At 33.6% G+C, this 14,575-nt stretch overlaps 2 protein-coding genes across 2 annotated transcripts in view; one reads left to right on the top strand and one right to left on the bottom strand.

Moving 5' to 3' along the window:
• c12.2 (von Willebrand factor A domain-containing protein c12.2) overlaps positions 1-14,575 on the bottom strand; it is a 40,411-nt gene that overhangs the window by 25,477 nt on the left and 359 nt on the right. Inside the window, exons 2-5 of the mRNA XM_068776991.1 lie at positions 14,426-14,549; positions 13,389-13,524; positions 12,600-12,767; positions 11,336-11,500 (exon numbers count right to left, since the gene is read on the bottom strand). Of these exons, the coding sequence (XP_068633092.1) occupies positions 11,336-11,500; positions 12,600-12,767; positions 13,389-13,524; positions 14,426-14,549 (593 nt within the window). The remainder of the gene's footprint in view (positions 1-11,335; positions 11,501-12,599; positions 12,768-13,388; positions 13,525-14,425; positions 14,550-14,575) is intronic.
• On the top strand, positions 7,700-8,665 carry LOC137933167 (uncharacterized). Its single transcript, XM_068776989.1, has one exon. The coding sequence runs from the start codon at positions 7,700-7,702 to the stop codon at positions 8,663-8,665; it is 966 nt and encodes a 321-aa protein (XP_068633090.1).

Here is a 14,575-nt window from a genome sequence, read left to right as displayed (position 1 = left end):
TAAAAAACCACGGATAGGGCTATTGCTCGAGATTTCTTTACGAGATTCAATCAGGAATGAGGAAATCCGTAGATAAATTTTTATGAGTCTCCGTTGAGAAGCCTTTTTAAAAAGATTTAACAATAAAATAATAAGAAATAAATTTTAAGAAAAGTTATAAATTTATATATAGGAATAAAACAGAGAGGCGACCGTGTTTGGTGGGGACATACGGAGACTAACTCGGCGGAGTAGTGCGTTGTGGGAGGGGCTACAAAACGCTGAATTTGAGTGAGTGAGAATGTTAAGTGAATAGTATTAATGCTGGATATAACAAAATTAACTCAGCAGATAGGCAAGCTGAAAAAGCAGTGGGCAGGCAATATAGCGTTTAAAACATATGATCACAAAAGCCTTAAGGTTTTGGAGAGACCACGGACGGGGAGGAGTACCTTAGGACAGAGGAGACGAGAGACGGCCTTTTTGAGGTCATTTGAAAACGCTGGATGTAGGTCTTATTGGAAATTTAAAGACAAGGCTCATGTCCTGAAGCAGACGTGTTCTTTAATACGTACATTTAATAATATATTTAATTTTTTTTTTAAATAGCTGCACTTCCTAACTCTGAAATTATAAGATTGGTCAATTTTTTCAGTTAAACATGGAAAAACTCTAATATTGCTAAATACTGTGAGAATATAGATGCATCTATATATCTCTCTTTAGCTGAGAACGATATTACATGCAACGAAAATTATACCCATAAATCTGTTGACACAGACAGATATGTATATTCTACAGTTGCAACCCTATCCATTATTTACGACTCCGTGCAAAGTTCCGGCAAGTTTTCATTATGCATAGAGCGGGTATCCGGAAGCGAATGGAATGATTTCGCAGCAGTGATAAGAACATAGATAATACTTAACTATATGGATTGATAAAATATTTTAAGATGTAAATTAACTTATTTATTTCCGTGAATATCTATAAACCGCAAAAAATGTATACACTACAATAGTCCAAAACAAACCAGACTTTTTTGAACTTTAAAAAAAAATTCCATTATTGATTTTATCAATAAATCAACAAATACATCGATAACATACAATTATGTCTTTACGCATAATATTATTAATAAATAAAGATTTATTAAAAACAAGTGTAAAAACTTAAATAAATAACGTAATGATAATATGTTACGAAAGATCATTAAATTCGGAATACTACGTGTTTAAAGTAATTATTCTTTATTATATGTTCCTGCAAACCGAGCTGCTAGAAGCTATTGGCATATCGCATTCCAATGAAAAAAAATTAATGCAACTTATTTCAGGGTGATCACTTTACACAGTATGATTTGTTATAGCTGTAAACGCTTTGATAGTATTTAAAAATAAATGATTTTTTAATAATTAATGACGTAATGATAATGTAATAAGAAAAAGCGTTTTCGGAATTCGGATTGCCACAAATTAAATGTTCTTATTATTTATTATCTGTCCCTGCAAACTGAACTACCAAAAACTTTTGTCTTGTAGCTTTCCAATAGAAAAAATAAATTATTGCCATAGATCAGAGTTATCATTTTATACGGAAGGATTGCAAATAGATATAAAAGCCTTAATGCTTTTTGCGTGCAAGTGTGATGTACATTTTTTCCTTTAAATAAAAATTTAACACCTCTTTTCAAACAACCTGTATAAAAAAATATCTGTGTATATAAAGATGGCATCAGAAATTAAGTTAGGCTTGTATAAGTCTATTGTTATTAGGCTTATATAAGGGTAAGTAACTAAAAAAACAAGTGTATAAGACTAATACTGAAATCTACGATAAATGTAGTGTAAAAATAGGAGAGTAAAAATTAAATTATAAAGGAATATAAATAAATCAAACAAAGAATTAAAAATAATGCAAAATAGAACAAAAAGTAAACCTGTAGTATTCTGGTGGTAAGGCGAATAAAATTGAAGTTTTGAATGAAAGTGTTACGAAATAATGAAAGAATTTGTAAATAATTAAAAGATTAATGAATAAATGATATAGAATAAGAAAAAGGATGGACGCAAATAGTATGATGAAAAAAAATATTTTTTTAAAATAGTGCCTGTGTACCCAAGACAGGGGAAGTACAAAAGGACCACAAACACGGTCATAAATAAAAAAGGCAATAACTATGTACGATTTTACGATGTATTCTATCTAAATGTGTAAATATAATGTGCAAAAAATTTTAAAAAACTTTTACAATATAAGTTATAGTAAATACTATTATGTGCTATTCGCAGTATACTTACAGTATACTTTCCAAAAATGTGACCTAAATAACTTCCTGTATTATCTCACTAGCAAAAAAAAAATTCACAAACTTATATGTAACTCCATAAAAATATAAATGGGTATATCTCTTACTCATTTTTGGCAACTCTATTTTGCTAGCTAAACTCTTAAATTTGAAAATGCTACTATTCGGAAAATTTATTTAAAATAACTTTACATTTTTCTACTCACTTGTACGTGTTAACTATAAACTATCATTAGTGGTTAATAATTTAAATATATAAATAAATTCACTTTTATATTCATCTTATCGTATGTATGTAGACACTAAATGCAGTAGTGCCATATGTAGTAGTGAAAATTTTTTTACATAATATATTACAACTACTATACTGTGAGAGTCGATAAATTACAACTCAGATTAAACTTTAAATCTTGGTAACTTGAGAGCTTAATGTTTGCAAGGACATTTTAAATGTAATATAAGTGACAAAACAATTGCGTTGACTGCCAAAACTGAACCATAATTATATATATAAATTGCACTATAGTGGCATCTATAGAATACAAACCGTTTTGCGACAAACAGACTGCAGTTGGCAAAGCATGTAAAAACTTATAATTTCCTTCTTATTTTTAAGTTCGAACAGTCAAGTTTAGAGAACGGTTGCATGATGTCGTTCAACCACGTGATATTCATAAAGCCGCGACCACAGTATCCAAAAACGATTTATTATAAAATATTTTAGGTGAACCTTCAAATTTTCTAACAGTTAATTTCATTTTTACATTTATTTATTTTATTAACAGTAACCACTTGTATATGTCAGAAGAATTATGGTAGAAATGGTAATTTGATAGAAACTACAATCAATATTGAACTTCCTAATGACACACAAGACGATTGCAGGTTGCTTGCTATCGAACCTATTGCTAATCAACAGGGAAGGACTTTGTCCAGTAGCGGAAATCCTATGACTGAAATATAAGATAAAGACATACTTTAACTCAATATGAAACTACTAGGGGTTCGATAAAGACACTGAGAAATCTTATTGTTCGACGTTATTCATTTCAAATAATTAATCTTCATTTTGATCCAATCGCTTACCATCCACGAGGATCAGGAGTTAAATAGCGAAGCCGTAATTGTTATTCATCAAACAACAGGCACCTTTTAGCTGTATAACAGTATTATGCGGTGGTAGCAATATTACGCCACAGGAACTCGTGCGTTTATTACACGGACGAGACTCAAGATGCCATCGCAATATTAATCGATGTGACGAATACGGCAACCACCGCACAAATACTGGCGTACAACCTGATGATGGCAAGATGAAGTAGGGATGAGAAAGTACTCATACGAGACGTAATTAAACTGGACATTGTTAGAGCGTCGCCAAATAAGACGCCAATAGTTAAAAAAAATAATCACAATAATTTGTTGACTTTAACTTAGTTTTAAATAGTTCATCATTTAAGTTAGTAAATAGATTAAGAGACTTAGTAAGTACATGCAAAAACGTGAAAACTTTTTTCGGAAATATAAAACGTAAATGTAAAAACAAAGGCACGGACCCTAATGTCTGTGGGATATAGATTCTAATATATATAATAATATCAAAAACTTTTGTGATGCGATATTGCGTAGGATTTGAAATAATCCAACATCACAAATCTGAGCCTACCTACGTTATTATATATATATATATATATATATATATATATATATATATATATATATATATATATAGTTATATATATAAATATTACGTCATTATTACCTACTAACCTAAAACGAAACTGATCTCAAGATGGCATAGAGTATAAAATGGCTAATTGAATTCGGCTGTGATTTTTAAATTTCTTGATGTCAAATTTCTCTCATAGACAATTAATGGAAATACAGTAATAATACGAGTAAATAGTATCTAATAGTAGCTGCTCATCTGACAAACCTTCTCTTATGAATATGCAAAAGTTTCACCATAAAATATACGTTTAAAAATTAAAAAACAAAATTAAAGCCTTATTATCATAGAAGAATATTATAATGGTAGTATTTAAAAAAATAACGTAAATAACCTTTGTACACTCGCCTTTATCTCGTGTAGCAAAGGACAAAAGCGTAGAAGCACACACAAAACCGCCCCAGTCGCAGGCGCTACGGAAATTCGTAGACACGTAGCAATCGGCTCTCGTAACCGACTCGTAGCAATACGTTATCGTAAATTGTGTAACTTCAATTTTTATTATAAATGATTTACCGTGAAGTGACACATAAAGGCAATTGTAAATAAAAAAATAACGTTACAGCAGAAACAAAAATGCTATAACATATTTCTAACGTAAGTAAATAATTTTTTAATATTTAGCTAATAACACAATGTGTAATAAGAAAGATTCTCGATTATTTATAAATTGAAAAAATATGTTAAGTCCAGAAAAATTAAGGAAAGATTTATTATAAAAATTGTGATGACTTTCAAGCGAAAATTGCATTAAGCATTTCATTACATCTACATACATCGCTATTCAATAATTTTTTTGTTTTCCGATATTACTGTATAAACATTTTGGATTTAGACTTAAAAATTATACACAACTATGCGTTCTTGCGTTCAGGCGTTGCTGATTTAAACACCTAATTAATAATCTGAACAAAAAGGCAGTTCTTCAAATATTACTGTGAACTTTTTCATCACTTTAAAAAATAAAGTAATTTTTTAAAATATTTCCGGGGATATACCCAATAATTAACTCAATTTTTATGGAGAGACATACAGTAAATTTTATATATATTTAGATAGATGTACATAAAATAGTAGACAGGCCCCAATAAAGTGGACCAAAGACATAGGGTAGCGGAAATTCGCTAGACGTGGGCAACGAAAGACAGGTCATCGTGGCGATGGTTTGAGCGAGGCCTATGCTTACAGAAAGGGTTTGTCAGCTGATATAATAATGATAAATTATAAAAAAAAATAACTAATAATTACCTAACTTAATCTGTGAAATAAATATAATAAATAAAGGTTGGTGCGATAAGAGATTTTTATAACTAGTCCTAGATTTATCATACGCTTAATTTAACACAAATTATACTCCAATACAATTTAAATCGAATATATATGTTATTTAATATATATCAGGGGTGGACAAACTACGGTTCGCAAGTCACATGCGGCTCTTTGAACGATTATTTTAGGGCTCCGATTGATTGTCGAATTATATTAATAATCAAATTTACATAAGCCTTGTCAGCTCCTGGAAAATCGAAACAAATTACTGGTGTGGATAATAATTATTATCATTCCACCATAAAATTAGCGAAATCCAAACACTGATCATAATTAACTAACCAGCATTGTAAGTATTATTAGGAGTGCTGCCATTATATTTAACTTCAATACACATATTTTGTACTTTAGTCACATAATTTCAATAAATTTGATTTTTTAATAAAACATTCGTTTGTGTGTTTTACATGCGTATTAAATAGCGACTCGCGAAAAATTTAAAATTTCGAACAATGGGTCGCACTATCAAGGAGCTTGTTCACGCCTGTTATATACCATAATCGCCGGTTACACTTCGTATGGTCAGAAGTTATTAACCATTCGCGATCGAGTGCAAAAATAAATTTATATAACACATTTCATCTTCCTTCTCCTTTTAATGTAACCGATTTCATCTTCCTTCTCTTTTTATTGTTCTCCTCAATTCTGAGTATTGTTACTTCCTCTTATTAAGTTTCATTATATGATCTTAAGTCATCGAGGCTCTTTCGTCATCTACTTTGTCCCTCATCATTACTTTCTTTGTTTGTTTTCCTCCTGTCAATATGTCCAAAATAATTATAGTTTCAAAAGTGTTAGGCTAGTACCTCGTCACCTTAGGGTAAAGCTGGAGGCCACCAACAGCAGAATTAGCTCCAACACAACCGCGAGGCCTGGACATACCTTCGGTACATCACGCCGAATCCTCTGCCAAGACCTAGTTAGATATAACACAGCATATTCTTCTCCAACACCACATGTAACACTATGTGCTATGTAATTAATAAACAAATTTTAACGGCGCCTCTTAGAATTCTTACCTATAATTTTGGATTGACAAAGCCAATAAGCAAAACGTGAGAATAACACAATAAACCAAATCGAATTGTACGGTACTAATACAGTCCAATGAATAACCATACAATCATTCCACGTAGCACAAACGTAGAGGAACGTCGGCGCTACAATAACTCCGTTACGTCACGCTACGACGGGAACGGAATTCAATTAATCACAACCCTCTGGAATCGTAAAAGGGATTAAGCATGCCCCGTGAATCATGGGCTTCCGTAGCTACGATGAATGCTTTAGGGTTGAAACAGTCACGGCAAAAAGGAAACTCATTTTGAACACCAGTTACCAAAGTTATAAATACTACGATTTATTTAAGTTCATGAGACTTACATGAAATAATTATTACGAGAGTTTCGAGATAGTATATGCGTTTATTCTACACTATATCATCATTGTCACACCAACATGTATGTCTTCATGTGCATAGATATCATAGAACCTTTTCACCTCACCGGGATTTGGTAGGTCGCTACACATCAGTCTTGTTTTACAACTTCGTCTACTAGGTTTGCCGTTTATAATTAAATTAGTTCAGTGAGAAAAAAAAATCGCAGAGCTTAGAAGGATAAGGCTAATAATATCGTCGGTTCAACCAAAGGGGGCCTACCCATGCTGCGTCTACATTTCAGCCCCTACGGCTGTTGCAAGTGCGATGTACCGCACTCATTGCTACTTCAGAGGAATTATTCTTGAAACTACGTCGGTGATTCTGGTCATTATTCCAATTTACTCATTTTTGATTCGATCTCGCAGTGAATCTTCGATCATAGACCTCTTCAGCTCTCCATGTGAGCTTGAACCTTCATATAAGGCCCATAGTAAATACCCATGTCTAAGATCCATGACGATGATGATTAAATCCTGTAGTCCCTCAACAGACAGAGCTTTATTGAGTTTTAGTAACCTTTTTTAATTTCAGGCAGTACCCTAGACAATTAGCGGGATTGCTTCGTCAAAACAAAACATTGCGCTCAATTTGTGCTCTGTAGTATTTTCCCCTCTACGTGTAAGTCTCTTTCAGCCACAGCTATGTGTGTGGTTAAACCATCAGTTTTCTATATTGCTAAGTATAGACTTCGAAAAACAAAAAATATATTCTGGTCGATAATGTAAGGCATTATGATATGAAAAACAAAAATTTCAATCATATCAAAATTTGACGGATTCTAAACCACTAAATTGTTTGTTCACAGAACCAAACGACTAGAAGATACTAAATACGCTTCCAGAAAGAAATGAAGATAATACAAAACTGTCAAGTATTCAAGCCACTCATGTTCTCATAGTTGGATTAATCTAATATGCCCGCACTCTGGCAGGCATCCCAACGACCTATGTACGTCAGAACAGTGTGGATTGACGGGTTCAGACACGCTATACTAAACCACGACGACCCACATTACATAGAACTTAACGCGAAGAGACGTAGGCCGCGGTCATCTGCCAGCATCACCCCTAAACGGAAAGCTCAAAGCTCGCGGCTAAGTCACCATAGTGATTCAGATTGCTTACGAAACCTAGACCTTATTATCAAAAGTAATAAGATCAGATTTACTGAAGAGGTAATTATTGATACGCTTAATTTGTCTGAAGTAGAGGAAGACGAAATAATTTTAAGAAACTCTCCTGTACCAATTAGTGAGACAGATAATTCTGAATCACAATTTGAAACATTAGACATGAGGGTCGTGAAAAGCAATAGGACAGCAAGAACAGATGTTAGACAGAATAATGAGCTTTCAGACAGGGTGCTACAGTGGCTTGATTTGGCTGGTAAAGTTGATCTGCTAAACACTGAAACCGCTGAACGTATATCTAAGCCCAGACACAGTTGTCCGGAAATACAGCGAAGGAATTTAAATCAATCTCAAATAGTGAATAATGCAAAAGTGAAGGAAAACAGAGCAACGATCGAGTCGAAAGCAAACGAAGCAATCGATCAACAGGAGCTCCGCGTGCCGACTTCGGCGACGACGATCGAAAACTACGCGCGACAGTCACGAAACGTCAAACCCACGTCACGAGAGAGTCACGCCAAAGTAAAAGAAAACAAAAAGGTCAAAGACATGCGACACAACATCGCGGAGACAAGACAGAAAATGATCAATGAAAGGAAGGCAGTGGAGAAACAGTACACGGAAATGGTTAACAAGAAGATCATTCCGGATTTGGGTAAAACGAGAAAACAAGTGCACATCTTCATGCCGGAGGCCATACCGAAAGTCACAAACAGCAAAAACGGAAGTGTACTGTCACAAAAATCTTAACAATTCTAAGAGCATATAAATAAATACCTTAATAATTTCGTTTGTCTTTAAAATTCTGAAATTAAAGAGACATGTCTATATTAACATTTCGATTTACAACATTTTTCCTGTTCGATACATCTCTACCAATTACTTTTTACATTTGTACCTAACAATTTAAATAGCATTTTAAATCACAACTTTACACGTTTATACATGTGTGTGTAGTAATAAAATCGGTAGATATATGAATCTCAAAACGCAAAACTCAAGAACGGTGGCACTGATCCGGTTTTATTTATATTTTCGAGGCAAGGGTAAAGTTTTTACGGTCAAAAAGACAACACTACAAGTATAAACAGTTTTTTTTTTTCTGTACACCACAGAGTAATTTAAAACGACTGTCATCAGCTGTCAAAGCTTTTATATCGATCAAAACAAAAAATATCACTTCCGTATAGCATTAAAATAAATATGTACCCAAATTATTAATAGCCTTGCAAAGTACGAATTACGATTGCTACAGCCAAGGTAGCGAAAAAATTAATTCACTTTTAATTATTTATCTTAAAAGAAATTACAATTTAAAACATATATGCTAATTAATCTAACTATCCTATTCGAAGTGTAAATATGGAGTGGCTTCTTCATAATTTCGCATCTGATCACGTAATGCTGCATCAAAGGTTATGGCTTTGCGATCCTGCGCCTTGTATATTTGTGATCAAGTTACATGGGACGCTAATGAAATGTATGTAACTTACATAATCCAAACCTCATTGTAAGTAATCTTAGTTTGTTATTAATACATACAATAAATAAACGGATCATGATTAAACATGTTTTATTTTGTGTTTTTTCTATTGAATGGCCGGTGTGCCAAATTTCAAGATTAAGATGAAAATGAAGTCTTCGTTTATACAAAGAATCACATTTAAGTTTTCTTTTTATTTTAAATAAAGAATTTATTTAATGGAATCAGGCGTTACTTCGCGGAAGTCCATCGGATTATTTATCAGCGGGCTGGCGGGCGGTGCATTTCATTGCACGACTACCACTGCATGTGCGGAAGTGGCTAAATATTGGTCCTTTTCTTACTTAGACTCTGTGCTTGGCACTAATCGGTGTAACATAGCTCCTGCAGATGCCCCATGGACGGGTGAAACACGTGTTGAGTGATTTGGTGGTGGCGGTTGTGTGATTCGCATTATTTGCCGCATGTGCATTTATCAGCGGGCTGGCGGGCGGTGCATTTCATTGCACGACTACCACTGCATGTGCAGAAGTGGTCCTTTTCTTACTTAATAAAGAATTTAACTTAATTGGGTTGCGGTTGAATGAGAAATCAGGAGATATGCAAAAGAACCAACGCCACTGACGTAGTTCTAGGAATTGCTCTTCTAAAAGTATAGTGGGCGGGACACATCGCTCGTGCAGCCGGCGGCTGTTAAAGTCGAAACCTTCTTGAGTGGCGACCACGAGCTGGTTGGTAGACGCAACGTATTTTTTTCTATAGTCCTATTATTGGAGACCTTTCGTTTTCCCCTATCTTGTTAAGGGATAGAGAACTTAGAATTTTTAGTTAATTATTTCACATCCTTCTTTTTATTTCGTTACTCCTCATTCAGTCTTCTTAAAATCATTCATTCGGTCTTCTAACATACTTCACATGATCTTACATACTCATCCAGTTTTTAGTTTGCTCTTTTTCATCATTTCTCAAACATCACAAGTACTGGGTTTCTTATCTTATTTTTTATCACAATTTATTTAGAGATTAAACCATTTTTACTAATCAAATATGTAGATATTATCACAGTTGGTGTCATATTAAAGTTTATTTATTCTAATGTTTTATTTACAATTTCACTTTCTATCGTTTACTGTTCTACAGTTTTCTTATTTTAATTTTTTTTTTGTTTATTGCTTTATTTCCGACCTGATATCTTATTTTTAAGTTCTATTTTTATCAATTGCCACTTTTATAACCTCTTTGCAATACCTGAAGAAGGTCGGACCATCTACTTCATCGTACATTATCGAGGCAATGCTATTTTCCCTAATCTTTTCTACCTAACAGGAGCTCGGAATCGCATCGAAGTCCTCCGAATGCGGGACAGTTGACAATCAGATGCACCACGATCTGGTCCACCCTGGGCTCATGCGGGACTCTCTTCGAACTTAAGCATGTGAAGGTACTCCGAAAATTCTCCATGCTCCGCAAACATCTGTATGACGCGACCTGTTTAGGACCCTCGTTGCAACCTTTGGCGGAGGTCTATGGCTTTGAATTACGCAACTATTGGCTAACACGATAATGCTCCGCATGTGCGGAGGTGGCTAGATATTGGTCCTTTCTTATTTAGGATGGACTTCCGCAATGTAACGCCTGAATCCATTAAATAACACGATAATGGTGATGTCGAATTACGATTGGTCGTAAATAGAATTTAGAACTGCCGTTCATTAAATTCAATAATATTTACATCGTCTACGTGTTATACTGATACGTAAGCTCCTCAATGGAAGTTCGAATAACTCTTATATTGCTTAACTATATATTATTTTTTTGTAACTGCAACAAGTAAATCTGTAGTATTTCTATATATTAATTTCTAGAAAGTTCAAAGGTATATCTGTAGCATATATCTAAAAATATAATTTGGTACATCTCAAATTAAACATACTTACCCCAAAGCCGACAGTGGCGACATCTCTTGCTTGGAAGCGAGACCGAAGAGGAGGGTCGAGCGGCTGGCCTTGGTATCTGGGAACTGGCAAACCTAATGCAATCACTCTGAAGTTCTCGTCCACGCGAACTAATCGCCATTTTGATACTTCTTCAACTCCGTGCTCCTAAAACAATACATTTATTTAGTCATTTAATGAAAGATACATAAATCACTTATAGTGTATGAATTAAACTCTGCTGTTACATATTGGATAATTTTAAGTGTAAAAGATTAAAGGAGTGAATGTATATCTCATTTGCTGTTTGGTACACCCGATCTGTATGAAAAAAAATAGCAGTAAATGTTAGAGCATAACCTTAAAACGATCTTGGGCCTTTTGCAAAGGAGACATAGTATCTAAATTGACATATGCTCATAGCAATTCACTCATCAGTTTTGAAGGGGGCAGACCACCGGAGGCTCCTAAATATAGACCTATTTACAGTAACTTAGGTGGAGGGATTCCACTAGAACCTCAGCAAGGGCTATTATTATTATAACATTATTTATTTCAATATATTGAAAAGCTGTCAAGCTCTTACCAAGATTTTCTGTCAGAACCCATCAAACTAATGCTTATGATATACTATTGTAATCGAAAAATAAGGTTAAATTGTCATTGCAAACATGCATGGTTGATAGGACTGTCTATAACATTAGCCAAGCGTCTGTTTTTTTAAGGTTTAATTATCTCTAAGTTACACGTGTTTTTGTCAAATTCTTCAATTTTGTCAAACGCGTCAATTATCAATTAGCGTCAAAATCAGTATTATATTCATCAGTATACTATCTTTTTGAAACAAGCATCAAAAACTCAACTCATATCATTCCGCTATCACCAAAATTTAGCTCTGTGCGACATCTAGCTATTCAGCATCGATGTTTTGACACAATTGGGGAGATAAAAACTGAATGGCAAAAGGTCTTAAAGGCTATCCCGGAAAAAGACTAATCCGACTGTTCCGAGGTCTCGAAATGGCGTTGGCGAAAGTGTATATTTTATCGTATATTATATTTTATTAAGGAATTCACCCTACTTTTTGATCACAGTATTATAGTCTATCAGTTAAAGATTTTCAACTTAACATGTTCTTATTTAGCACTTTCAAGCTGTTCTTAAATGAGATCAGCCAAGTTAACTTCCTTCTCAATCGAACTCGTCTATGGAGGCAGTTTACTTTTCAACTTATGAATGGTATAAAAATTTAAAATAATGAAATCACCTCTAATAATTTATCATATCTGGCTGCTGGGAGTAAGAACCTGCCATCTTCTAAATGCATTTCCCGGTTTTCTAGCAGGTTATTTAACACTGGCAACACATTGCGTTCAGCCTTTTCTATTCCTTCTATAACCAATATACGACCTTCAATTGCTGCTCTTACTGCGCTCTGTAACAAGCGAGAAAATAAAGTGAATATGTTATCAAAAGAATTAAACATAGCTGAAACATAACACCAAAAGCAGATTATTTATGATCAATGGTAACCCAACTGTGGAGGACTGAGATTATATATAATATATTATATATATATATACATATACATATATATATATAAAATATATATACACATAATATTATATATATATATATATATATATATATATATATATATATTATATATATATCATAAATAGCAGTAGACAGGCCACGTAGCGCACAGAACAGATGTTCGCTTGGGGCACAAGGTGATGGAGTGGGGACCAGACCAGCTAGTGCAGTGTAAGATGTCCACTACAAACCACATTGTCCATGGGAGACCTTGTTAAGGTCATCAGAAGATACTAGATGTAGCTCGCCATTGGCACAGTTGGAAATCTATATCCAGCAGTTGACTTCCTAGCTGAAATGATGATGTTGGCTTTGCATTATCTCAAATTAAGACAAAAATCATGGTGCAAAAGGTAATCACATAAAGTATAGAAACTATTATAATACCTTATTTCTGCAAAGTAATTTAGGCTATGGTTCCACTAAGAATAAAAACAACTTCTAAATTATACATATCTACCTGATCAAAATACTTTGCTGTTGAATTTTGAATTTCTCTTCTCTGTTTCAGATCAGCTTCAGTGGTGTCACGGGATAAAGCTACATACTCTAATTCTCTTTGTGTCAACTCCAAATATTGAAATGCCACTTTTCGTCTGTAAATATTCCAATTGGTGATGAACACAATTCAAACAAATTAAAAAGTATCAGCCTAAAGCAGGCCTCTGAAAAGAAACCTATGGGTTTTTTGAAAATTTTTGCTAAGAATTAAATGTCATTGTTAGTTCAGCTCATAGACGCCCACTGCAAGGCACATACATCTGCCAAAGATATCTACAGGAGGATATACCATAATTGCCACACTTGGCAGGCGTTTTCGTGATCACTGTGTGGTGGTATTATGATGTACAAAAGATGCTGCTAAAGACTTGTCTAAAAACTTGTTTGTGAGCAGTGGGTATCATATGTGATAAATGGAGAAGTTGTGAATTATATAAAATTGTGTCCTGGAAAATGAACACTCAACCTATGATTGCAAGTCTCAGTTCTCTTCCACTAAGCTACCATTGCTCTTCTAAGAATCAATAATGTCAATCAATACTTTATGTATCTATTCTATAAATAATATATATATATAATTATATTTCAGTTTGATCTAGTCTTTTTAAACAGTATATTTAAAAAACATAAATATAAATAAAGCTTTCTTACTACTTTCATAATTATTACCCATTATTTGAAAATAGATTTATTTTTTGGTATTGTATACAATATTTATAGCATTTCATATGAGTTATTTCTAAAATAAAGTTTTTCTCAAAAAAATTGTACTTGTTCACTTAATGTTTTACACATAACCTGAGAATAAACTTAAGTGGTAGAAAATTTATAATATTAACTTAACATAATCGTTTTGTTTACAATATCAATAAGTTAGTAGTTATGAAATAAGTTTATCTGGGGTGCCCAGAATACATTCCACAGCAACACAGAAACACTGATAGCTTGTAATTAGCCTTTTATATATTTTGAATGAAAAACGTGCCATCTGCTCACCTGCTGGGGCCTGGTCTTCCAAGAAGAAACATATCTTGCCCAAGTGAATCTTTTTGCATCATCCATCTTAAGTTTCTAAGTGTACTTTGAGATAGATATTTCAATTCAGACCCTGCTACTGAAACTGCAAATAACCAAAAAATCAGATAA

This window comes from Battus philenor, unplaced genomic scaffold (assembly GCF_028537555.1).
Source record: "Battus philenor isolate CCGP_79_NKW_IND1 unplaced genomic scaffold, ilBatPhil1.0.hap1 SCAF_13, whole genome shotgun sequence".
NCBI classification, from domain to species: Eukaryota; Metazoa; Arthropoda; class Insecta; order Lepidoptera; family Papilionidae; genus Battus; species Battus philenor.
This window is presented reverse-complemented; position numbering and strand designations above follow the sequence as displayed.

Coding starts and splice junctions, on each gene's coding strand:
- LOC137933167 (XM_068776989.1), top strand. CDS start 7,700: ATGCCCGCACTCTGGCAGGCATCCCAACGACCTATGTACGTCAGAACA.